This window comes from Crocodylus siamensis, chromosome 2, assembly GCF_052110815.1.
Source record: "Crocodylus siamensis isolate JL-2025a chromosome 2, ASM5211081v1, whole genome shotgun sequence".
NCBI classification, from domain to species: domain Eukaryota; kingdom Metazoa; phylum Chordata; order Crocodylia; family Crocodylidae; genus Crocodylus; species Crocodylus siamensis.
Genome location: NC_143396.1, coordinates 191,883,920 through 191,907,323, shown reverse-complemented (window position 1 = coordinate 191,907,323; position 23,404 = coordinate 191,883,920). Strand labels below are relative to the sequence as shown.

At 38.3% G+C, this 23,404-nt stretch overlaps 1 protein-coding gene across 1 annotated transcript in view; it reads right to left on the bottom strand.

Moving 5' to 3' along the window:
- Positions 1 to 1,913: 1,913 nt before the first annotated feature.
- The window catches only part of CTR9 (CTR9 component of Paf1/RNA polymerase II complex), a 32,567-nt gene continuing 11,076 nt past the window's right edge, over positions 1,914 to 23,404 (bottom strand). The window contains exons 5-25 of the mRNA XM_090032694.1: positions 21,844 to 21,933; positions 20,380 to 20,528; positions 18,654 to 18,761; positions 17,990 to 18,097; positions 17,636 to 17,872; positions 16,637 to 16,726; positions 16,381 to 16,509; positions 16,088 to 16,271; positions 15,603 to 15,691; positions 15,163 to 15,348; positions 14,324 to 14,411; positions 13,810 to 13,958; positions 11,629 to 11,745; positions 11,271 to 11,416; positions 9,118 to 9,189; positions 7,813 to 7,948; positions 5,547 to 5,687; positions 4,823 to 4,980; positions 4,514 to 4,610; positions 4,090 to 4,202; positions 1,914 to 3,063 (exon numbers count right to left, since the gene is read on the bottom strand). Of these exons, the coding sequence (XP_089888820.1) occupies positions 2,655 to 3,063; positions 4,090 to 4,202; positions 4,514 to 4,610; positions 4,823 to 4,980; positions 5,547 to 5,687; positions 7,813 to 7,948; positions 9,118 to 9,189; positions 11,271 to 11,416; positions 11,629 to 11,745; positions 13,810 to 13,958; positions 14,324 to 14,411; positions 15,163 to 15,348; positions 15,603 to 15,691; positions 16,088 to 16,271; positions 16,381 to 16,509; positions 16,637 to 16,726; positions 17,636 to 17,872; positions 17,990 to 18,097; positions 18,654 to 18,761; positions 20,380 to 20,528; positions 21,844 to 21,933 (2,996 nt within the window). The 3' untranslated portion in view covers positions 1,914 to 2,654. The remainder of the gene's footprint in view (positions 3,064 to 4,089; positions 4,203 to 4,513; positions 4,611 to 4,822; positions 4,981 to 5,546; positions 5,688 to 7,812; positions 7,949 to 9,117; positions 9,190 to 11,270; positions 11,417 to 11,628; positions 11,746 to 13,809; positions 13,959 to 14,323; positions 14,412 to 15,162; positions 15,349 to 15,602; positions 15,692 to 16,087; positions 16,272 to 16,380; positions 16,510 to 16,636; positions 16,727 to 17,635; positions 17,873 to 17,989; positions 18,098 to 18,653; positions 18,762 to 20,379; positions 20,529 to 21,843; positions 21,934 to 23,404) is intronic.

Sequence of the window (23,404 nt, the reverse complement as noted above, 5' to 3'; positions counted from 1 at the left end):
CACAAAAGCACAACTTGTAAAGATTCACGTTCTCTTGTACAAGTAGAACTCAGTTTGTCTGCCCCTTCCCTCCTCACCCAAATCCCACCCCTCCGATTAATCAAACTTTATGACTCAAGTCTTCTCTTCTCTAGTCAGTGAGAAATTTCAAGTAACAGGCAATTTATTCCCAGAAAAAACAACCTTAAAAATAAAACTGTCACAACTTCATCTACAGAGCTGCTAACGTAGCCCTTCTCCTGGATTGATTCATTCATTGACAGCACACTCCCATGTCTGTCCGCACCTGGCTTCCAACATTGATGGATTACAGGCATTTTGTGAGTCAGAGGCAGAGGTGGACATTTAGAAAGAATATGTTTACACACAGATGCCTTGTTACTCAGCAATGACAGCTGCTTCTTCCCAGTACTAAGCACGGTTGAAAACACATTTGTGAAAGAGAAAACGAGGGGGGTGAACTATAAAATTCCAGGTTTGTTTTTTTTAATGTCAATGAGATTACCTCACAAGTGTTCCTACTGTGAAGGGCCCAAACTGCTCATTCTTGGTCCTAAATAAGTATCAGCTGCTTATTACAAGTAGGGTGTACTCAGGTACCAATGTATGACATTTTAAGGTGTCAAAACTTGGCGGAAAGCACAATTCTAGAGAGGCAAAGCACTTCTAATCTCATTATCACACACCTCATTAACAGAGTTGCTATAGTATCCATGAGAAAAAGATTTGCTTTTCTATTATAATAGATATTTACTATAAAAGATTGAATTATGGCTATTCATTAAATAATTTAAGATACCCAAGCCAATTGCCTATTTCTTGAAAAGGAGGAATACTGCCAAAAGGACAGAAACATTGCTTTGTTGGCTGTGCTTGCAAAAGCAAGTAGTAGAACATCTTGTTCAAAGATTATATGCTGTACGGTAAAGCTGAGAGACAGCAACAGACAACTACATCCCTCCAATACATGGGAAGCAAAACCACAAAGGCTGGTTCTCATTCTCCCTCTGGTCTTTCCAATTATGAAAAGAAAGTAGGAAAGTAGTAAACAAGGGCAAATACTCCCTCCCCCCACCACTACCACTACCACCACCTTGAGGCTTGCTTTGGATTTAGTTTTGCATCATATACAGGCAGTTGTCAGACTTACAAGACATGGTTTTCAGGACTCAATTGCAAGTCAAAACATAGGAAACAAAGTTATAAATCGGGATTGGTTCCTGAACAAGGCCCGATACCCTATTTTCACCAAAAATATCCCAGAATTTTGTACTCAATTATACATGAGTAATATAGCTAAATTAAATGTATTTATATTGTAAATAGCAATCATATTAATTTGGAAGGACTTCTTTAAGGAGACTTTGCTGGACCTTTTGAAGGCTTCTTGGCTGGAGTCTTCTCAGGAGTCTAATGCTTAGCAGATCTCCACCTCTCAGTCCCACTGGGATTACTTGTGAGCCAAAAATCCTTGGTTTCATTCTGGTGCTGTGATTTCCATATGTGAAGTCTAGTATATACAATGACTGCTTTTCCTATCATTAAATGTCACTACTGGCTAATTACAAATTCATGGGACCTGCTGGAGTTTGGTATATGCCACTAATTAAAATACAGCCACGAGCAAAACACCAGTGCACATGGCAACAGAGCTGCAGCGACTGAACCTGCCACTGTTTCCCACTGCCAAATTTCTGGACCTGTGCACAGCAAACATCTCTGTAGACTGGATTTGGCCTGCAGGCCAAAAGAAGAGCACCACTACAGCAGACAGAATTAAGCTGAGGAGTTTTTAAAGGGATAACCATGCACTAAAAATGAGAATGAATCAATTATCTTTTTTTTCCTCCTCCACTGAAGTCTAAAACTTAAAGATATTCTGGCACAATTTTTTTTTTAATAGGATGATGTAAAATAAGTCACTCCAAGCAGATGTTAGTAACAGTTTATTATGACACTGACAGATCTCTCCCCTTTCCACATAATATGAAAAGAGTTTTCTACATCTGTTTTTCGCCTGCCAACTTAAAAATATTTATTTCATCTACACACCTAATGTCATAATTTTATGACTTTATTTAAACCTCCATCTTTTTTTGCTTTTTGTTTTCTCTAAATATACCAGAAAAACAAGCAGCCATAAGAATGTATTTTTGAAAATTTTAGGAGTTGCATCACAGTAAATGTATTTTTTGAAAGTAAAAAAGTTTACCACTACTCTTTATTCAGAAACAAAGATATAAATACCCCAGAGTTCTTTGTACCATTTGAGAAAATATTTTGAAAGTGTACCTATTCCTTTTTCTGGAAGTAGTAACATTGCACGGACACACCGTTTTAACAAGGTTGGAACTGCGGGAGCTTGACAAAGCATTTACATGCAGTCCATTTCATGTGTGGGCTTACTACATGATACAGTATTTCTGATCTTCATCTATATGCTTCAGTGTAAGAATATACCATATGCCTACAGAGAAACATTCATTGGTGGTTAGTAACATACAACTTGATAGAAAAAAAAGTCACAGAAGGAAAGTTTCACAACAGCTTTACTAAAACATTAAGGTTTTTAAATCACAGCTTTCAAATATAAAAATTCCCCACCTTGTAACTGAAGTATATTTACAAAACAATTTAAAAAAAAACCACTGGCTTCAATCGCTATCATCTGATCCACCTTCAGACGCCTCATTGTTGGATGCTTCTGGTTCAGATTCATTGCCAGACCCTCTGCCAGAGCCCTCATTGTCAGATCCTCTATCAGAATCTCTGTCTGAATCAGCACTGCGAGAAGCTGGACGAGATTCATTCTCTGAACCTCCAGAGCGGCTTCTCCCGGACTGCACAGATTCGTTGTCAGACTGGTCTGAATCCGACTGTCTCCTCTTCCTGACTGACCTGTCACTGTCAGACTCATCATCAGATGGGCGGGCACTGGACCTCCGTGGACTACCTAATTCACTACCAGATTTGTTCCTGTTATCAGAATCACTATCAGATACAACACGCTTATTTTGCTGTTGTTCAGCATCATCTGAATCACTGTTGCTGTTTCTGGCATGTCTATAAAAAGAGAAAGTAGTATTATTAAAGCTGAAAACTTTGACATAGTGTATAGCTGTGATTTCCATATGTTAAGTCTAGTGTATACAATGACTGCTTTTCCTATCATTAAATGTCACTACTGGCTAATTACAAATCAATGGGACTTGCTGGTGTTTGGTATATGTGACTACTAAAATACAGCGTTCCTACTTTTTATTATGACACAATTTGAGCATAATGTTGACAATACCAAAACAGGAGGAAGGGGACTGAAATATTCTAAAATGGAAATTGGTCTCATACCAAAATGAAGTAGTTCTCAGTATTGTCCTTAGTGTAGTCATTCAGTTAAGATATGAGAGCGGGTAACTGGCAAACTGGATGGGTCAACCAAGAGAACACGGGGGAAAAAAAAACAAAACAGACCACCACAACTAACCTATTCAAATTAACAGGATATCTTTGAATCCATCAATTTAAGGACACAAGGTATTTACTTTGAGGCTTAAGTCATATTTTTTCTAGAGATACCCTTTAAAATACTGACAGTGATGTGCATTCATAGCATTTAATTTTATTTAAGAAAAAAAATGTATTAGTACTACACTTTTATCAATTTAATTTTAGTGACTGGGAATCAGAAGGGCAAGAACAACAAACTACTTGGCCACTGGAAACTAACTAACTATCTCATCTTGCAGGACTGTGGGGACAGAAGTGAGAAGTTTGTCAAATTTGGATGCAATGAAATACAGAAGAGTGATTACTTCAGATTTAGCAAGGAGAAAAATATCAATCCTTCAGTACCACATCTGGACAACATTTGCCTAATATATGCATTTAGATTTAATATAATCATAATCCAGACTAAGTTCCTAGCCTGAAAACAATAACCACCTGCCTTTCCATATTGCTAAATGGAAGATAATCCCAGGCATATGGGAAGTGACAATCTATTGAAAAAAGAACACAACTCTTAGATTGGTTTAAAATCAGGTGAAAGCTGTCACTTGAATTTCAAGAGAAACTGATAGAGGTTCATACCCATCATCAGCAATTTTGAGTTTATCCTCATCAGAAGAATCATCACTAGAGGAAATTATGGCTTTTGATTTGATCTTTCCTTTCATTGAAGGAGGCAGACGTTCTGGTTTGGGCTGTGTAGAAAGAAATGGAAAAATAATGTTTCTTAGTGTAGTAAACTGAAAACAAAAATAACTTAGATACTTGAGAAGCTGCCCCAACAAGTAGACAGAAAACAAAACAAAATGTTAACTATTTGACATAAGTGCCTCTGTTGCTACTATTGCTACTACTGCTCCATCAAAAGACAAAAACGGGAAAGCATGGTACAGATTTTTTTTCCAAGGAATATTGGCAATATTTCTCAGTATCACTATAATGAACTTAGCAACACTAATCTTCCAAATGTATATTAGGACAATAAGGGCACCGTATTAAAACTTACAGCCTTTTTCTTCTCTGCTCTGGGTTGTCGTCGTTTTTTAGGTCTTGGGCCATTTTCATTTTCTTCATCATCACTTCCTTCATCGGTTTTCGGGGGTCTTAAAAAATAAGAACATCCAAATTTATACAAAACTCCTGCATAATGTTTCATGCAGTGTCAGATTGATCATTTCACCCTACATTATGTGGATTATATGAAAACGAGCAATTTAAGCCTTTTATTCAGAAAGGTAAGTTGAGGTTTTATGTAGGAAACACTTAACTGATACTGCAGAACTGCAATAAATGTTACAAGTTCTAAACTATTTACCGTCTCCTCTTTTTCTTCTTCCTCTCTCCCTCCTCCTCCTCACCATCTTGTTCACTACCACTGCCCTTCCTCCTCTTTTTCTTTCTGGACACGGGCAGATCTTCATCGCTGTCGTCATTGACAAACTCATCAAATTCCCCTGCTCCTTTTTTGGAACGCTGCAATAAAAATTAGAACTCCACCAATACCCAATTATTTATAAGGCGATGTGACCATTTACCTGAGAAGGTACATATTTTTAGTTTTATACCTTAATATCCCCAAAACATTCCTATCCTATCATTAAGAAACTGATCTCAAATTGAGTATTAAAACATATAATATTACACTCTTACTACTTCAGTTAGCTAAAGCATTCTGTTTTCTGTACTGCCCTCTTGTTTGGAGAGGTATTAAATGCTACTTTCCATTCTAGTGATGCCTTCAGTTCAGTGATGACCTAAAACAGGGGTGCTAAAACTTTGACCTGCGGGCCAGATCCAGCCCAAGGCACTGTGTCATCCAGCCTGCGGACCTTCCCACTTAAGGCATGGCACTGCTCCCCTGCTGCCAAATATCTAGATCTATTGGGTCAAAAGGTTGAGCATCACTGACCTAAAAGAATCTTGGATGGCCCTCCAGTACAGCATCACTGAACAACTGGTATAGATAGCCTGTGTTACTTTCAGTTATCATATTTGAAATTAAAAAAAAAAAAAAAAAAAAAAAAGACTCCATCCTATACCCTTCCACCACCACGTTTTTTCTCCTTTGATCCTTCTACTTCTCCAGTGAACATCAAGATATTCTTGGTCTTCTCCACATATTGGGCTCTTTGTTCCAAAAGTTTCTTCTGTTCTTCTTTTTCTCTGAGGCGTTTCTCCTCCTGAAACCAAGAGAGCACAAACAAGCATTACTCTTTTATAAGCCATGCACTAGGACTGTAAATGGCAGATGACATTTAGGTATTAGAGATTGCAATATTCAACCTAAAGCAGAGCAAACACTAGGACCTTCAGTGCAGAAGCTTTACATAGATTGGCTTGGAATGGGCCACAGTAGAACCTACTACACTTAAGAGCACATTGCCAAAATGTCCAAACTAATGCCATAGGGAAGCAGCTGCTAGTATGGCTGTGTGAAGAAGCTTCAGTCACTGATTCAGATTGGAGGAGATTTGGCTCAATTAAGTGGCTGAATCCGAATCAAAATCAGGAGACCCATTAGTCTCTCCAAACTGATTGAGAGATTTAACAATTTGGCCACAGACACGGCTTTATGTTTTTTCTACATACCTCGAGGTACGTAGAAAAAACAAAGCCGCGTCTATGGCTGAATCGCTGATTCTCCGAATCAGAATCGAATTTTCAGATTCAGATTTGGCCGAATTGAAAATTGGGAGAGTGATCTGAATCAGTGAATCAAATCACTGTACTCTGAACTGCACCATATGCGAATCAAATACTGCCCGCTTCGCACACACCTAGCTGGTAGTCTAACTCAGAGGGCTCCTATACACATGCAGGGAGGCTGCTCCGACGAGCTGTAATTACAGTACGTTGGAGCAGACTCAATTATCAAGTCTGCTGGAGTATGGCATTTACCACACTCCAGCATCATGAAAACGGCAGCAGGGTGCTTTAACCTAAACCTCATTTCAATGAGCTTTGGTTCAAAGTGCCCCACCACCATTTTTCAGTGTGGGGATGCTGACATACACGATGCTCTGGGCACTTTAATTAGTTCAGAGCTGCGCTAATTAAAGCCCCCTCCCCCCCCCACAACACATCTATAAATGCCTAGACTGATTTACAGTGGCCATGGAGGGTTTGTGCTATGACCTCACAACTTGGGGTTGAATTTGCGCTGTTAAACAGCACTTTGTTCCCTATACTAGTGGTTCTCAACTTTTTTTGTTCCAGGATGTATTTGTAAAGATCAGTAGCCAGTCCTGACCCACAGCTCCCTAGCCCTGCCAGTATTTGGCATGCCTGACTCAGTCCCCTGGCCCTGCTGGTACCCCTCATTCCCAAGCCACAGCTCCCTGGCCCTGCCAGTGCCTCTCACTCCTGACCCATAGCCCCTGGCTCCCCCTCAGCCCTGCTGAAGGGGGCCCCCAGCTGTCCCTGTCCCACTTGGAGCGAGTCCAGCCCTGGTATGGGCTGGAGGGAGGATAAGAGGAGGCCTGTGGCACCCCCTACCCTGGGCTGGGGGGTCCTACTCCAAGCCAGGCAGCCTGGTCACAGTCCCCCCCACCCCGGTGGCATCTCCCAGCTGCCCCACCCCTGCAAGTACAGGCACTAGCTCTGGTGCCACCAGTCCAGCCACACACTCCCCACCACCCCTGACCTCTTCCCCTGCTGGAGGGGCAGGCACCTCTCCCCACCCCCTTAGCATCTCTGAACACCTTCCCCCAGTGCCGGCAGGCACCCTACCCCCTCATACACCTGCCACCCCCCATCCCCCCCCCCCCCCCCCCCCCCCGAGACAGTCCCTAAACCCCAGACCTCCATTCCACTACTCACTATACACTTATCTGCATCCAGCTGCCAGGGCTGCTCTTACAACCCTACCTGGCTGTATGTGGACCACATGTTTGTGTGCACGGACACAAGTGCACCTGCTGCCTCCAACTGGCCCAAGCAGCTCTTTGCAGGCTGGAATGCTGCCAGCCTGCAAAGGGAAACCCATGCTTTCCCACATTTTTTTGGGACTTGCTCATGACCCTTTCAAATACTGTTATGATCCATTTTTGGGTTGTGACCCACAGGTTGAGAAACACTGCCCTATACAATGTCTGTTTATTTAAGTTTTGAACCAGGAAAGTTGAATTTTACTCTTTACCCACCCTTACCTTTTAATGTAAGCATTTAGGTATATGCAATTTTTCATTTCTAGTATTACCTTCTCAAAAACATTTTCCAGCTATCATCACAGAGCAAAAGAGGCAAATATACACATTAGAACAAACAAAACAAAACAGATACAAAGGATCACAAGGAACAACAAACCTGTTCTTTAAGTAGTTTTTGGCGGAGTAGTTCTTTTTCTTGTTCTTGTTTGGCTCGTAGCTCCCTCTCTTCTTCATCCTGCTTGCGTGCCCGAGCCACATGATACTGAGCTTGACTCAGTAAATCAGAGCACTGCCTGTAACATCCAATGTTTTCAGTTAATTAAAAGTTGACAGACATACTTCTTCAGAGAAGACACAGCTTATTGCAATACTAACTGTCCATGCCACTGAACAAAAACTATTTGAATTCCAGAATAATTTTACATTAGACTTTAGAAAATAATTCTTAAGTAGTATGAATCTTAAATTACTGAGTAAGCCTTCTGATTTAAGAACAGCTTCAGTACAGTTTACATGCAAGCCATTACTCAAAAGCAGCTGTTTGTTAAAAAAATTAGAGCAAAAAAATAAATCCTTAAAACCTAAAGGGAAAATATTTTTAACTCACTTGAGTAGCTCTACAAGTACTCTTAACAAAAAAAAAAAAAAAAAAAAAAAGGTGTTTTCTTAATTCTGGTTACTTATAAGTATCATCAGAAATAAAGATTTTCTATCAAAAAAAAATTAAGGTTGTACTGTTAAATGCTCAAAAGTAAGGATGCTTTGAGCTATCTTGGTTCAACCCCTGTGAGCTGGTGCTCATGGTGTTGTTACACATGAAACCAAATGAGTGGTTTTCTCAATACATTTTTTTTCTGCCCAGAATCTTAGATATGCACATTTAACATCTTCTGTTGGGTACACGTGCAAGAGCCTGATAAATCTTTAATTTATAAACTATGTAATGAACAGAGCTTTTCATTTAATGTGTACCTTAAGAAACAGATGTCATATGCATAAAGTTAGAAAGGCTCATGTGAACAGTTTTGTAATTCCTTCAAGCCTTGGTAAATCAGCTAAGAAACTTGCACAGAGAAATTTGATTGTTTTAACTGATTTTCAGACTGTAAGAACTCTTCAGCTCACCCCAATTTCACCTGAACTATCAAACCACGTCTCAGTGATTTTGCAGGTTAGCTGCAAAATGTCAGCATTGACACTGAAGTAGCGGGGGAAGGAGAATGGTAGGAGGTCTAAGTCAAAAAATATCTTTTAAAAAGAAAATTGTTGTAATTAAAAAAAAGTAGCTCAATGTTTTTGTTCAATCTTGCAAATGTATACATTTCACCTAAATGTAAAAATGAAGCCTAAAAAAGGTTTTGAAAGTTATGAGCAACTAAAAAGAATTAAATATTGGATAACTGAGTTCAGCTCCAAGAAGAAAAAGACAGAGTTATAATCAGAATGAAGGAATGATTTTTACCTTGCTTCAGTAGCAGCAAGTGCCAAATCAAATCTCATTTTATCTCCTACTTTACTTAAATAACTGAAATATCTGGTGGGGGGAAACAAAAAACATTAAAACACTGCATATACATTTATACTTTTCTTTTAATAAGAAACTCAAGTAGTCAAATACACAGCGTGTCACTACAAAATTCTCTTACGACAAGAAGGAAAACAAACTTCTGTATCGGAATACTGTGCTTGGATCTTTTAGTACCAATGAATGTTTGTATCTTTAAAGGCTGGTTTCCTTCATTAAAACATCCTAAAGATGTTATCATGGTAGTGCACTTTTTCACTTTTAATTCACAAGGATTCCAAAATGTTTATAGACTTTGCATAATGACTGAATTATGCATTATAAATAATGTCCTATATGGAATATGGCAATCATATGATGTTGCTAACCCTGTTAAACAACTGTGCTTGTTCAGTACTAGTTAGGAATAAAACATTCATTCAATTGAAACTATTGGGTAGGCAGAAATTTGCCCATGATTAACTCATGTTAAACACGCCTAGCTATTGCGAAAAGAGATTGTATCTTTGTAGCATAGTTTTCTTTGTTCCATTCCCACACAAAGGAGACATAGCTCAGTTTGTCTAGTAGTCAAAGCTTAGAACTTTCAGTTAGTTAAAAAGTTTTAAAAGTCATCTTAGAGTCCAAGTCCAAACACTGCCTTTGATTCTGTACTACAGTAGGCCAAATTCTTTGAAGACAGAAATGTCAGAAGGTTCCTATTTACTGGAATCCTTTATATAGAGTAGGGAATAAGAGTTCAGAAGCAGAGATCTTTGCAAAAAGGACTTTCAAGACTGCCTCCACCTCATAACAAGTCAGTTTTGCCTAGGATAATCTCATATTCTCAGCATCTGTTTCTGCTGGCCTTGCTTAATCCAGTCCTGCTGCCTGCTGTTTGCAGCCCTGGCTGACATCATCATCATCAACCGAAGTTTTCAACACCGACAGGAAGGAGCTGGTGCATCAGTAAGTATATTGCTGCACTTGTCAGACTATCTGTGTTCCATTTGTCACAACCTAAAGTAAATAACTGAATGTGCGATGAGCAGAAGACGATATAGAAAACAACTTTTCTTTGACAGCTATCTCCTCCATCCCAGTTTACATACTCCTGGCAGAAACACATACCTCAGAAGGTACAGCAACTGCACAGACAGGTAAACTGGGATGGACCCCAAAATATTCAGATGCTGAAACTTCTGAATGGCATGTAACAGAGACAATAAGTACCAACATCCTCACAGAATGAGAAGTAATCCACACAAGAGAAGACACAGGTTCTCTTTTGAAGTTAAATAATCAAAACACTTTTGCTATTATAGAAGCTTTTTCCTATGCTGGACTGAGCTAACGTTCTACAGCAAATGAGAAAGGACAAAGTTTTTCACATACGATTTATATTCCACTCCCAAGTTTATCTAATAATTTCTGTCAGCAAATTGCGTGTTGGAAGTTTGAATTTTCTCTGATTGGAAAGTAAAACACCCTTTTTTATTTGGACATTTTCACCAGGAGAAATTAAAGATTTCTAACACAATTTATAAATGGAAAGTCAGTTTGGACAGACTATTTTGTATTACAACGTACTAGAATTTTGAAATAATTGTTAATAAAAATAATTTTAGCTAATGAGTAATATAACTGGAAATGTTTGTACCAAAATCAAGCCAGTGAATTTTTACATTTATTTTAACACTATGTTTAGGTAAGTGTTTTACACCAGATACATATATATATATAATTAGAAAAAACCATCTTGGTGACGGAACCTTTTTTTCTCCTTTGGACATTCTTTGCTGCTAGGAGGAGCTATATTAGATCCTAGAACATATAAAATGACTTCCCTGGGGACTCTCTTAGTACTCCATCAGAACATGTGGCTTTAAAATAAGTAAAAACTGGATCCAGTGCAAGTACTGAGAAGGTTCCCCTTCCAGGCCCCTACTTTCTATAACTCATGTTTTTTCACAAACAACATAGAACATGTACAATTTTTATATAACCCAAGTTCACTGATCTCAAAGTTAAAATTTGGGATGTAAAACTGATTGTTTTCTTTACTCCTCGCCTTTGACTAACTGTACTGTTATCCACAAATCAAACTTTACCTGTGGGCTAGCTCCAGTTCCTTCACAGCATTTAGTACCTCTTTCAGGTTACTTTTTTCATCTTTGAGGACAGAAGTGGCTAGTCTCTGCAGCACTAGAGCCACGTTAAACATGAGGACAGTATCACTAGGTGCTACGTGTCTAGCCTGCGAAAGAAATGCACATTTTGTTTTGCTCTATTTTAACACAGCCCCAAATTATCAGTGTCACATGGCTTATAAATATAATTATTTCAACCTGTTATATTTAAAAAGATATACAAGCTTACTTTATCAATATTATGACATATAAAACCATGCAATAAACAGTCTCTTTTAATTTTTTTTTTTTTCAAAGAACTATATTTAAAGGTTTTTACCTTCAGCAAAGTCTGTTTGCATTCTTGTAACTTGCCACATTTGAAGAGTGCTCGGGCCAAGTACAACAATACCTCAGTATTCTGATGCTTATAGAACTTTCTAAGGCAGTTTTCATACTGAAAAGGAGGAAATGAATTATGAAAAATAGTGACTAGTTCTTTAAACTAGTATAAAAACTTCCATACCTAACTCTACATACCTCAGGTACTAGTCATAAAAACTCATTTACAAAGATATTTTATTTAAAAATTAGTTTAACCCTGTTGGGTCAATCTGTGGTGCCTTCTTTCTTTTAACGAATCTGAAACCTTTTCTAATATATGGAGTTCCCAATTCTTGTGAAAGCTGGTAGGAGTCCTACAAAACTTCTTAGCTAAATATCAAGGGAATCCATGCATCGTTAGTTACAGAAGACAGAGATAAACTTCCATTATTTCCAATCATGTGAAAGGTGAGGGAGCACGAAACCAACATATTCTCTTTATTGTTGAAATATAAAGTGCAGCTGTCACATTCCAACACACTAGCTACCGTCACCACTCACTAGGTGTCAACTGTGCTTGGTTCCCCAATTTTTATTGTATTTAATGGTCAAGAATACTGTATTTGGCAAGTGGGTCTTTACATACTTCAATGCAAAGAAAATATGCTAATACTATTCTATACAATGATTTGTAGCTATAGTGGTCTAGATTATGGAATTATACTTCTCTTTTAATGGAGTAATGGTATTTACTTAATGCTTTGAGTCAGGGTGGAATTGACTATTGTTGAGCCCAGGAAGTGACAATAAACCTTTTCACTTTCTTGAATGTAGCTTTTGATTCTCCATTGTTCTACAAAGACGACACTCAATGCTACGATGGTCAATATTAATGTTTTTTCTGCATGTCAATCAGAAAGAAGAAGCGACTTAATTTGTCACTGAAGTTGCAATGTCCATAAAGAACCCATTTGTAGAACTGTTAGAGTAACTTATCAACAGCAGGATATTGGCTTCACCTAAAAGGAGTGCCAGATGCATTCACACACAACAAGGGATTCATGTTATAGTAACTACTGGTAGATCTAATCTCTTCAGGGTTTTTTTTTAACTGTATTGAACCCCCCCCGCACAGATATTCTTATAAGGCTATACTGAACCTCTCTGATGTATTTATTAAGTGAACCAAGTATATATAAATTTAGCTTGGGCTCAATTTTCACATAATAAGAGTTTGTTTAGAGCAACAGTTTACAACCTCGCTAGATTCAAGCCACCCCTCCAAAAGTGCCAGCTCTTAGTTTTGGTTTCTTTTTTTGACTGTAGAAAAAAAAAAATTGACCTATTCTTCTGTTCAAAAGAACTCAGAAAGACCGCAACAGGTCAAACTGTTTTTGACACTACGGATTCCTATTTGAAATCTTTGTGTTTGTCTTGTGAATCACATACAGGTGTTTACATCCCTAACAGTGTTAATGCTGGATGCCATCAAGTGATACCCCTAAGGGGCTCTTATGGCACCTGGTTGAGAATCACTGGTTTAAAGCATCTATCTAGCTTGTTATACATACTAGTGATAAGAAAAATATTTGGCAATATTTTTCTAGCAGATGGATGCTGCTAAGGAAGCCATCTCATGCATAGAGAACACAGCTTGACCTGGTTGCCAGCATGCAGAAGGCAACTGGTCTCTGAATTATTTAAGTAGGTGTCTTAAGTCATGTATTGGTCCAATTATACTGCTAGGATCACTTGTGTGTCAAGAGGGCATGAAGTTCCGAAAACTTCAGAACTACCATGAAATTCAGTAGCTACTTCCTAAGCAGGAAACTCTGTTATGAAGAAGTTACAGAAAACTCCTAATTTACTTCAATAATGTTTTGAGATAATATAGAAAACTAATGTTATTTGCCTAAATAATACATGATAAAAGAAGCTTCATCAGACCAAATTTCTATAATCCACTTCACACCATAACTCTGCTGAGGATGGCACAGAAGAGAAAATTTTAAGCTGACAGATGCCCTGGTGTTCATGTCCACAACTGGCATCAAGACTTAATTTGATAGTTAATAGATTTTAAAAGTAGATCTTTTATTCGTTATAAAAAGCTATCCAAATCCCCAGAAACTACCAATGTTATGCTCTAGATATACTCCTTTGCTACCTAATCCATGGTTCAATTTATAGAGGTTACCATCTGCACAGCACTGATGTATTGTTTCTGTTCTACGTAGATGTGTGCCAGATTTAGCCACACATCACTGATATCTGCTGTTGCCTCTCTCACTTGGGCAAAGACATCACGAGCCTCACGGAAATATCCTTTGTGTGCCAATACAGCTCCTAAAAGAAAAGTGAAATGTACATTGTAAGCTTCCAGGCTTTTGTACTATGAACTACCACTAAAATTATAGAACACTAAACAGATAATTAAGAGCTGTGAGACAGCTGCTGTGCACAATATATCGTCCCTAAGATTAGTAAATGTACAGGCTCTGCATAAAACAAGATTTCATAGATTTCACAGACATTAGGGCTGGAAGGGACCTCACAAGATCACTGGGTCCAGCCCCCCACCCAAAGGGCAAGAAAAAAGGACAAGTTAAGGATTAATACTTGAAGCATTCTGCAGTTTATATACCAGAAATAAGAAATCCAAAAATCATCACTACTAAACTACTAAAGAAAATTCAAATCTAATAAATCACCTATGCCATTAGCAGCATACAAATTCTTTGGATCATTTCTGAGTACTTGCTTGTAGATTGCTAGTGCACGATCTTGATGCCGCTTTTCCTGTTAAAAAAAGGAATAAGAAAACAAAACAATCCTTTACTGAAACTTCAGAATGAGTGCCTGGTGTTTTACTATGAAGCCTGCCAGATATACAATATAAGATGCATTTCGTAAGGTGCACAGACAGAAACTACACACAATCAGCCCCCTGAAAGCACTCTATAACCATGCTGTGACGTGCGCATGGCTGCAGAGCACTTTTAAAGTGGCTGATCGTGAGAAAGATTAATCCTCCTCAAATGAGGTATCAGATGAAGGCACTCTACTTTAGAGCACCTTAGGGCCCTTTTGTCCTCTAGGATTAGTCTGTTGTATGATCGGGACTGTCAGCAAGAAGGAAGGGAGGGAGGATGGGGAAGCCAGTAGGGTTCCAGCTGCCCGCTAGGGTTTGCCTAGCCTAAGCTGGAGGGGGAGTGAGAAGTTAGAGCCCCCTGCCTTGTGACCTACCTCCCCCACAAGCTCAGGCTGGACAAACCCAGTAAGCAGCTCACTGCTGCTGGCTTCCCCATCCCTTCCTGCTGGCAGCCCCAGAGCTGGGGAGGGGCATGGCTGAGGAGAGGGGCAGCTTCTTCACTGGGGAGACAGTTGGCACCTTGCCTGCCAGCAAGTTCAATTCCCATCCCGACCCAACAGGCACATGTCTATTGGATTGGGTTGGGGTGGGGGAGCTCTAAGTCATGGCCCTTTATGTAAAGTACCATGAGTTACAGAAGGGGATTGCATGTCTGACAGCATGCAAAGAAGCAGTTACCTTCTCTCTGTCCCTGGTGGGCTGATGTAGAGTTTGCAACCAAACATTGCCAAGAGCCAACATGGAATAAGTATCGTTCTGTGTAGATGGCTGCTTCAATATCCTCTCAAATTTCTTCTGTCCTGGACCCCACTCTTGTTTAGCCAAGTGAAGATTCCCAATCAATGACCAAGCATCCGGATGGTCCTGAAACAAAATCAGTATAAAAAGTAACCTAAGGACTGATTTCACTTACTGTATTGTACAGAAAATATACACATGTTAATTACTACTATTACATACATGTAATCTACAAGTTACTTTTCTATATAAAGGAATAAAAGAAGTGAATAAATGCAAGAGATTATTTCAGACACCTTGTATATGTTAAGCTGAAAAACAAGTTTACTGGACTATCAGCTTCAAATTTTAGTTCTACACCAAGATGTTTAAACACTAACCTGATTTATCTGCAGTGCTTCTTTAAACCAATCAGAAGCTTCATAAAAGTTTCCTTTGTCTCTAGCCATAGCTCCCAATCGCAAGTAACCTAAAAACAGAAAATACTTCAAAACAACAGTTTAAATAATAGGGCTTGTATAAATCCATAGACTTTGCCTTTTTCTTGAGATGTTTAGGATGGCAAGCACCCAAAAATAGTTTAAAATTTATATGGACACATTATATGCATGCAACTTCTTGCTTACACCAAATAATTTTTCAATTGGCAAGCTTTGTGCTACATGGAAATTACAGTCTTTATAAAATTTAATTAAATAGTCCAGTTTCTCCTATGAGCTTCAGAGAGAATGAAAATGAAACTCAAAGAACAAAGGACATCTTTGATTTACCATTTATATAAGCCAAGTTATATACATTGATAAAAAGCTTCAAAATACTTATCTTAAAACTATAGAGGATTGTTGAACTAATTAAAAACACTTACAGTCAACATAATTAGGATGTTCTCTTAAAATGTTTTTATACAACTTTTCTGCTTCATGGAATTCACACATTGCCTCATATAGTCTAGCAAGGTTATAGGATGTGGTCACTGAAATAGCATTGTAGTAATGTTCATCATGCTCAGCTTCTGCCTTGGCACGATCCAGTGATGCCAAAAAATATTTCTAAAGGTAAGAAAATAATAGTAAAACAGAACAATATTTAAAAGAAATTCCTGAATAATCACAAAACAAACTCGGACCTTAATTTGAATGGTAGCAATTAGTTTGGTACCTTTGCTTCACCTAGGTTTCCGAGTCTAAAGTGGAGAGCACCAACATTATTCAAAATCTCTGGCGGTACATCTGCCTGCACTTTCTCTTGAAGTATGCGAGTTGCTGTTCCATAGGCTGACAGAGCCCCCTGTGTGGTTGTAAAATACAAAAGGAGGGGAAAAAAATGAAGGGAAAAAAGTAATAGGATGAATTCCAAGCATGTCTGCATAAAAAGGGAGCATTGCACAATGTGTACATTTTACAGAATGCAATACCTGTATATCAGTCTGCTCTAGAATCTGTGCTAGTTCAATCCATGCTTCCACATCATCTGGATACTGTTCTGTAACCTTCTTCAAGTGTCCCTGAAAACACCAAACATTTATGCAATTAATATATTAAACATACTAAGTGTGAAAATAAACACCATAGGAGTTATCTTTTCAAGCTCTCTCTCTTTTCTCTAAACCATGAAGGTCTAATGGTCCAACACTAGCATATAACTAGACAAAGCTGGCCAGAAAAGAAATATATACGTCCAGCTGCAGTACCCTGAAACACATCATGTAGCTCTATACATGCTCCTGACTAAATCAGCAGTAGTATAGCTGCATCCACAGGATGCATCGAGCAGGCTAGTAGACACTGCCAAAGCCCATCCCAACTAATCCACTGCATGGACACTGCTACACTGATACAGGGGATAGCATACAAAAAGGCACACAACACTGAGGGTATAACCACTGGACTTGGTAAGCTGGTGTTTTAGATATGGATTTATTTTAGCACTTTATTACCAAATATACCAAGAAAAGGTTTTGACAGTGTCCTTTCAGAATGGGTGGACAAGAATATATTTACAACTTCAATAAGGCATGCTTTATTTTCTTCCCCTGCTCCCCCAGAGGACTTGTTATTTGTGCACGGGGAATGTTTGGGGTTTTTTTGTTTGTTTGTTTTTTTAAAGATAACAGAAACTAAAATGGCTGCTTCTAGTTAAAAGCCCCTTGGGCTCATTTTTATTTCAGAAGATACTACCTTCTCTGCAGTTTATGGTATCTGTCAATAAAGATAAAAATTCACCAGAAATATACACTGAGCTCCATGTTTACAGTAAAGTAACCCTGATTTTTGGGACATTACAACTTAGATTTTAAGGCTCAATTCCTGCTCTTGGATACAAGAACAGATCTGGGGAACCAATGTACATTCAAGATCATCACACCAACAGACAGGACTCAGAACAAAAATTCATCATCCAAGTCTGGCTGTACCTTTGCAATATCTCTTTTTTCCTGGTCTTCAGAAGCTGCATACAGCGATCCAAGGATTTTCATAGTCTCATAATTGTTTGGATAGGCTTTCAAAACTTTTTCAAAGCACTGTGATGCATTCTCCTTGTCTCCCCGATAAATGTACATTTGACCCAAACCAAAAAATGGTAATACAAAAGAAGAGGAGGCAAATTGTGTGGCTTGGTAGTAATATTGGAAAGCCTGGTCATAATCTTCCTAATTAAAAAAGAAAAGCAAAGGGATTACTGTATTTTGTATTTAAATTATTTGAACTCATTGAATATCAAAAATTCTAAATATAACATAGAAGAGTACTTTTAAAAGTTATCATACCTGTACATGAAAAGATCTAGCCAGCTGGTAGCAACTCTCTGCCTGCATAGCTTCAACTTCTGTATTATGGAAAGCATGAAGAGCCAAGTGTTGTACCTTTCCGTAATCCTGAATAAGGAAAATAAGACTCAGTTTGGAGGGATAGGGGAAGAAATCAATTCCCATTTATGTAGAAGTTTAAGTTTCCCAGAAACAAAAAGGACAGGCAAGTTAAAAAGTAACTTTTGCTATGTTAAAAACAACATATTTCATTTTAGGAGTTTACTATGCTTTTCACTATGCCAGTTTTAAAAACAGGCAATAGCCAACTGCCTTTAGGAACATAGGTTGTGTTTAATTTAAAGAAGCAACTCATTTTTGTGGCTTTCTTGAGAAAAAAAAACTAACAAGGGACTTGAAAGTTAAAAACTTCATGCTTGCCTGTCTACAATAACAAGTTTATTCTTTGCAACTTTGGACCTTTCCAAAGTCAAAGGATATTTAAAATATGATTTTTTTAACGTGTACTTTAATACCTTACAAAATGCAGGTGAAGTAAATATTAAGTAATTATACAATATTAAGTAATAATACAGGGCAGAAATGGGAATGTATTCGTGACAGCAGAACAGTTGCTGTTTAAGACGTTATGAAATCTTCCATAAATATTCTGTAACACTCTTACCTTTTTGAAGAAGAAGTGATTAGCTAAGTGGTTCAACACCATTGGGTTACTGGGATCAATTGTGTAAGCTCTAGAGAGGAGCTGGACACCATTTTTGATGGAATCAGCCTACATGAAACATTGAGAGATCTCAACACCACATATGAACAGGTATTTTTCTCATTATAAACATCTTTAGAATCATACTTTCAAAAGTCAGCAAAATGTTACCCAGTTAGAATCTCTTCCTGGATTTATAATATTTGAAAGCACCTCTTTGAAAGTTCATCAGGCTTTGCAGACTTTTGTTTTTGAACTAAGAACACAGAACAGAACCCTGTAGAGTGGAATTATTTCAATATATTGGTTATATTAACAACCTTCTGCTGATACTGAGCGGTACCCTGGCAGCACCCCTGAAAGGATCTCAAGACAGCCCAGGGTGCCACAAAAACCTAGCTGAGAATCACTAGTTTAGGGAAACCATATAAAAAACATTACCATATAAAAATACATTTACAAGTGTATTTTTAAAGCTCTGTCATAGGACTACACTTAAAATTTAAATGTTAATTAGAACCAAAAGATATCCACTTGCTTGGTAAATGGAGTGTACCATAAAAACAGTGCTTGGACTATGCTCGTGTTCTACCAAACTTAGCTATTTCTGCCATGGCATAAGATGCAGTTACAACAGCCCAGCTTATGTAAACTGGAATAAGCTACACCACTATAGTTTTAAATCAACCCAAAAGGGATACTGTAAATTGCATTACAAAAACCTAAACTTGACTGAGAAAAATCAACCAACATGTATACTGCAGAGTCTGCACTAGTTCACCTTCAGAGAGCTATTACCATGTTAGTTTTGACATAAAAAACGATGAACCAGTTCACCTTTTTCTATATTAACTAAATAATATATGATAAAAGAAGCTTCAGACCAAATTTCTATAATCCAATTCACACCATAACTCTGAAGATGGCACAGAAGGGAAAATTTTAAGCTGACAGATGCCTTAGTATTCATATCCACAACTAGCATTCAGACTTAATTTGGCAGTTAATAAGATTTTACAAGTAGATCTTTTATTTGTTATAAAAAGCTATTCAGATTCCCAGAAACTACCAATGTTATATCCTAGATATATTCACCTGAGGGACTCTCTCATCATGACACTGTGTACCAACTACTGAAAAGCCAGTACTAGATTCCTTCTTTATACAAATAGTGAAGAGGGCTGTTGGTGGGATGCCTGCTTTGTGTACATCTTATCACCACAAAGCTGAGGTACCCTGGAATTTGCAGACTTTCAGAACATTCTACAGGGACTGTTTGATATATCACTTTCACAGAGTTCAACATGGCTCTAGTAATGACTGACATGTTCCAGTGTATTCAGAGTCAATTCCCGTGAAACAAGGTAAATGGACTAAAATCTGTTCTTAGTTCATTAATTTTAGACAGCTGGCAATGTATTGAGCACATGTATGCAGCTGCCTGCTGTTATAAGCCAGAAGAAAATATTTAACAAACCACTATACTTTTTCCTATAATATTTAGTGGGCATATTACATCTGGAAGTTGACTAAAACATATGAATCTCCTCTGAGTATTCAACAATTTAATTTGTGCTGTTTGTATTCTTACTCAGACTTGCAATTGCATTTCATAGTGATGCTGACTGAAGTAATTCAGTGATCATGCAAATATACATTTTCAAGCCTCCCCCCAGGTCCCACTTACCTCTTTGTTATTGAGTTCCAAAACAGCCAGCCCGACCAAAGCCCCTACACATTTTGAGTTGAGCTCTAGAGCCCGACTGAATGCCAGACGAGCTTTTTCCAGCTTATTCAATTTCACAAAGCAGTGGCCCATACCTAACCGAACCTCAGCTAGAAAAGAAGAGCAAGTCACTCAAAATCTCAAACTCTTTACATACATACTTGTTACTCTGAACTGATGGCAAAGTGAAATCCTTACTTTTTAAAGTTCTATGGGGGACACTGATTCAGACTCTATTCAGAGATAGCCTTATGCATTAGTGACCTCAATAGTGTAGTATGGCCTCAATTTCTACTGCATTTATGCCTTTAATTGTTTCAGATAACCACTTTTTTAGTTAATGGAATAAAATGTGAAAAATGGTATCGGTATAGCGTGCTGTGTATTTATAATTATTTCTAAATTTATTTCATTTTAGTTTAGTTATTTTTAGAAAGAAATGCATTATAAAATTGTCAGGAGGAAAAGTTGGAAGTCTGACCAGCTATATAGATAACAGCTGGTACTTTTGGCACTTTAGAAAATGTAGATGGTTTAGAACTGTGGGATAAGCCAATTAGCTGTTTCTTTGGAAACAATTATCAGTGAAAGGATTAACAAATGAGGCCAAAGTCAAATTAATTTTGATTTTCATAGACAATTAAGTTAGTTAATTTGGAAGAGGGCATACCACAGTACTCTCTTTTCAAGCTCCCTGTACACTATGAATAAAGAGGTAACTTATATTTACAAATAAACCAGAATGAATTAAATAAAGTGCTAAATACAAACTAAGCAAAAGTTGTAAAAAAGGAAGAAATTCTTAGGCTAATATGTGGCTGCAGAAACACAAAATCCAAAAGGGACCTGTTAGAGGAGACAGTGGCAGAGCAATCTGCATGCACATATTGCATCATGCAAAATGTTTAAGAACACTTGCTCCTATGCTAAGAGCATGTAACAATTTCAAGTACCTGTTTAAATTTCTAACTACATGAACTGCTACTGTTTTTTTTCCTGTTTTATCCAGAATTTTAGTAATTAAAAAAAAAAAATTTACGATCCAATGGACACTAGTATTTGTGGGCTTTGAGATCTTTGCTAACTCTGAAGCAAAAGCTTCTTCTTATATTCAGTTTTGGAAGACCTGTGAGTACCTCCCAAACTTCCCGTTCAAAAAGTTGGTCCTAGTTTGTCAGTTTCTTTGGACAACCTGTTTTTATTTTTGTATCAGCTCTTTAAAAAAAATCATCAATCAAAAATTCATTAAGCAGAAAGCCGATCTATTCTATAAGAGTTCCATTTTTGCAGTTCACAACTGTAAAAGGGTGCATCTATAAAGCTACCTTTTCTAGTACCTGAAATAATCATATAGACTTATTTAAGGCCAGAACAACTTAATAAGGCTCCTTATACCTTCAATGGAAAAGATATTCTACCTCTTACCTGGGCAACCAGGATTCGTTCGCAGTGCCTTCTTATAGTAGGCAAGGGCTCCTCTATAATCTTTCTTGTTGAATGAAATGCACGCTTTACCTGTTACAAAAACAGTTTCAGAAGATAATAAACATGATCTGCTGAAGTTGTTCCACACTGCCCTTTTCAGTAGCTGCTGCTGTAATTAATGGAATTAAGTGAAGTCATATATATAGTCAGGAAAATCCCTGCAAAGACAAACCTCTGAGTTTCAATAAGTTCAAAAAATAAAATTAACACAGGACAAGGTTACTTTTTGCTAGTTTTCATAGATTTCATAGACATTAGGGCTGGAAGGGACCTCGGGAGATCATCGAGTCCAGCCCCCTGCCCAAAGGGCAGGAAGTCAGCTGGGGTCATAGGATCCCAGCAAGATAAGCATCCAATTTACTCTTGAAGGTGTTCAATGTAGGTGCTTGAACCACCTCTGCTGGCAGACTGTTCCAGACCTTGGGGGCTCGGACAGTAAAGAAATTCTTCCTTATGTCCAGCCTGAAACGGTCTTGCAGGAGTTTGTGACCATTCAACCTCATCATCCCATGGGGCGCTCTGGTGAACAAACATTCCCCCAGATCCTGGTGGTCACCCCTGATAAACTTATAGGTAGCCATCAGATCACCCCTGAGCCTACGCTTTTCCAGGCTAAAGAGTCCCATGGCTCTCAGCCTGTCATCGTAAGATCTGTTTTCCTGACCTCTGATCATGCGTGTGGCTCTCCTCTGGACTCTCTCAAGTTTCTCCACATCCTTTTTGAATTGTGGAGCCCAAAACTGGACGCAGTACTCCAACTGTGGCCTCACCAAGGCTGAGTACAAGGGGAGAATGACATCCCGGGATTTGCTCGAGAAGCATCTATGGATGCAAGGCAGCGTTTTGGTCGCTTTACTAGCCGCAGCATCGCATTGGAGGCTCATGTTCATCTTGTGGTCAATGATGACCCCCAAGTCTCTTTCTTCTGTAGTGCTAGCCAACGTAGCACTGCCGAGCCTATAAGGATGCTGCAGGTTTTTCCTCCCAAGGTGGAGAACCTTGCATTTTTCGGTGTTAAACACCATCAGGTTCTCATCTGCCCATTTGCTGAGCTTGTCCAGGTCAGCCTGGATCACCCGCCTATCTTCTGGCGTGGATGCTTTGCCCCAAAGTTTGGTGTCATCGGTGAACTTTATTTTTACTTGAATTTTATCCTCTCTTTCCTGGTTCAAAGGAAAGAGATTTACTATCTGATGGAATTAAAAACCCTAAAGCCTCTCTCTAGAACAGCAACTGACAAAAGGTATTAACATTCGTTGACCCTCCACTACTGAGGGTATTCTATCCTTTTACACAGTTCCATTGATGTCAATAAGAACAATGACTGGCAAAGCAGACAAAGGCACAGGAGTATTTAATAGAGAACTGCTTCACCAGAAAGCCTTACGGTGGCTTTTCCTACTTGTAAGCACTTCCTGAATTGATCTTGCAGAATATTTTGTACACTTTTGCTAAGCAGAGATGGGATGGGCCTTCATTACCAAAAGCTCACTTCTGTACT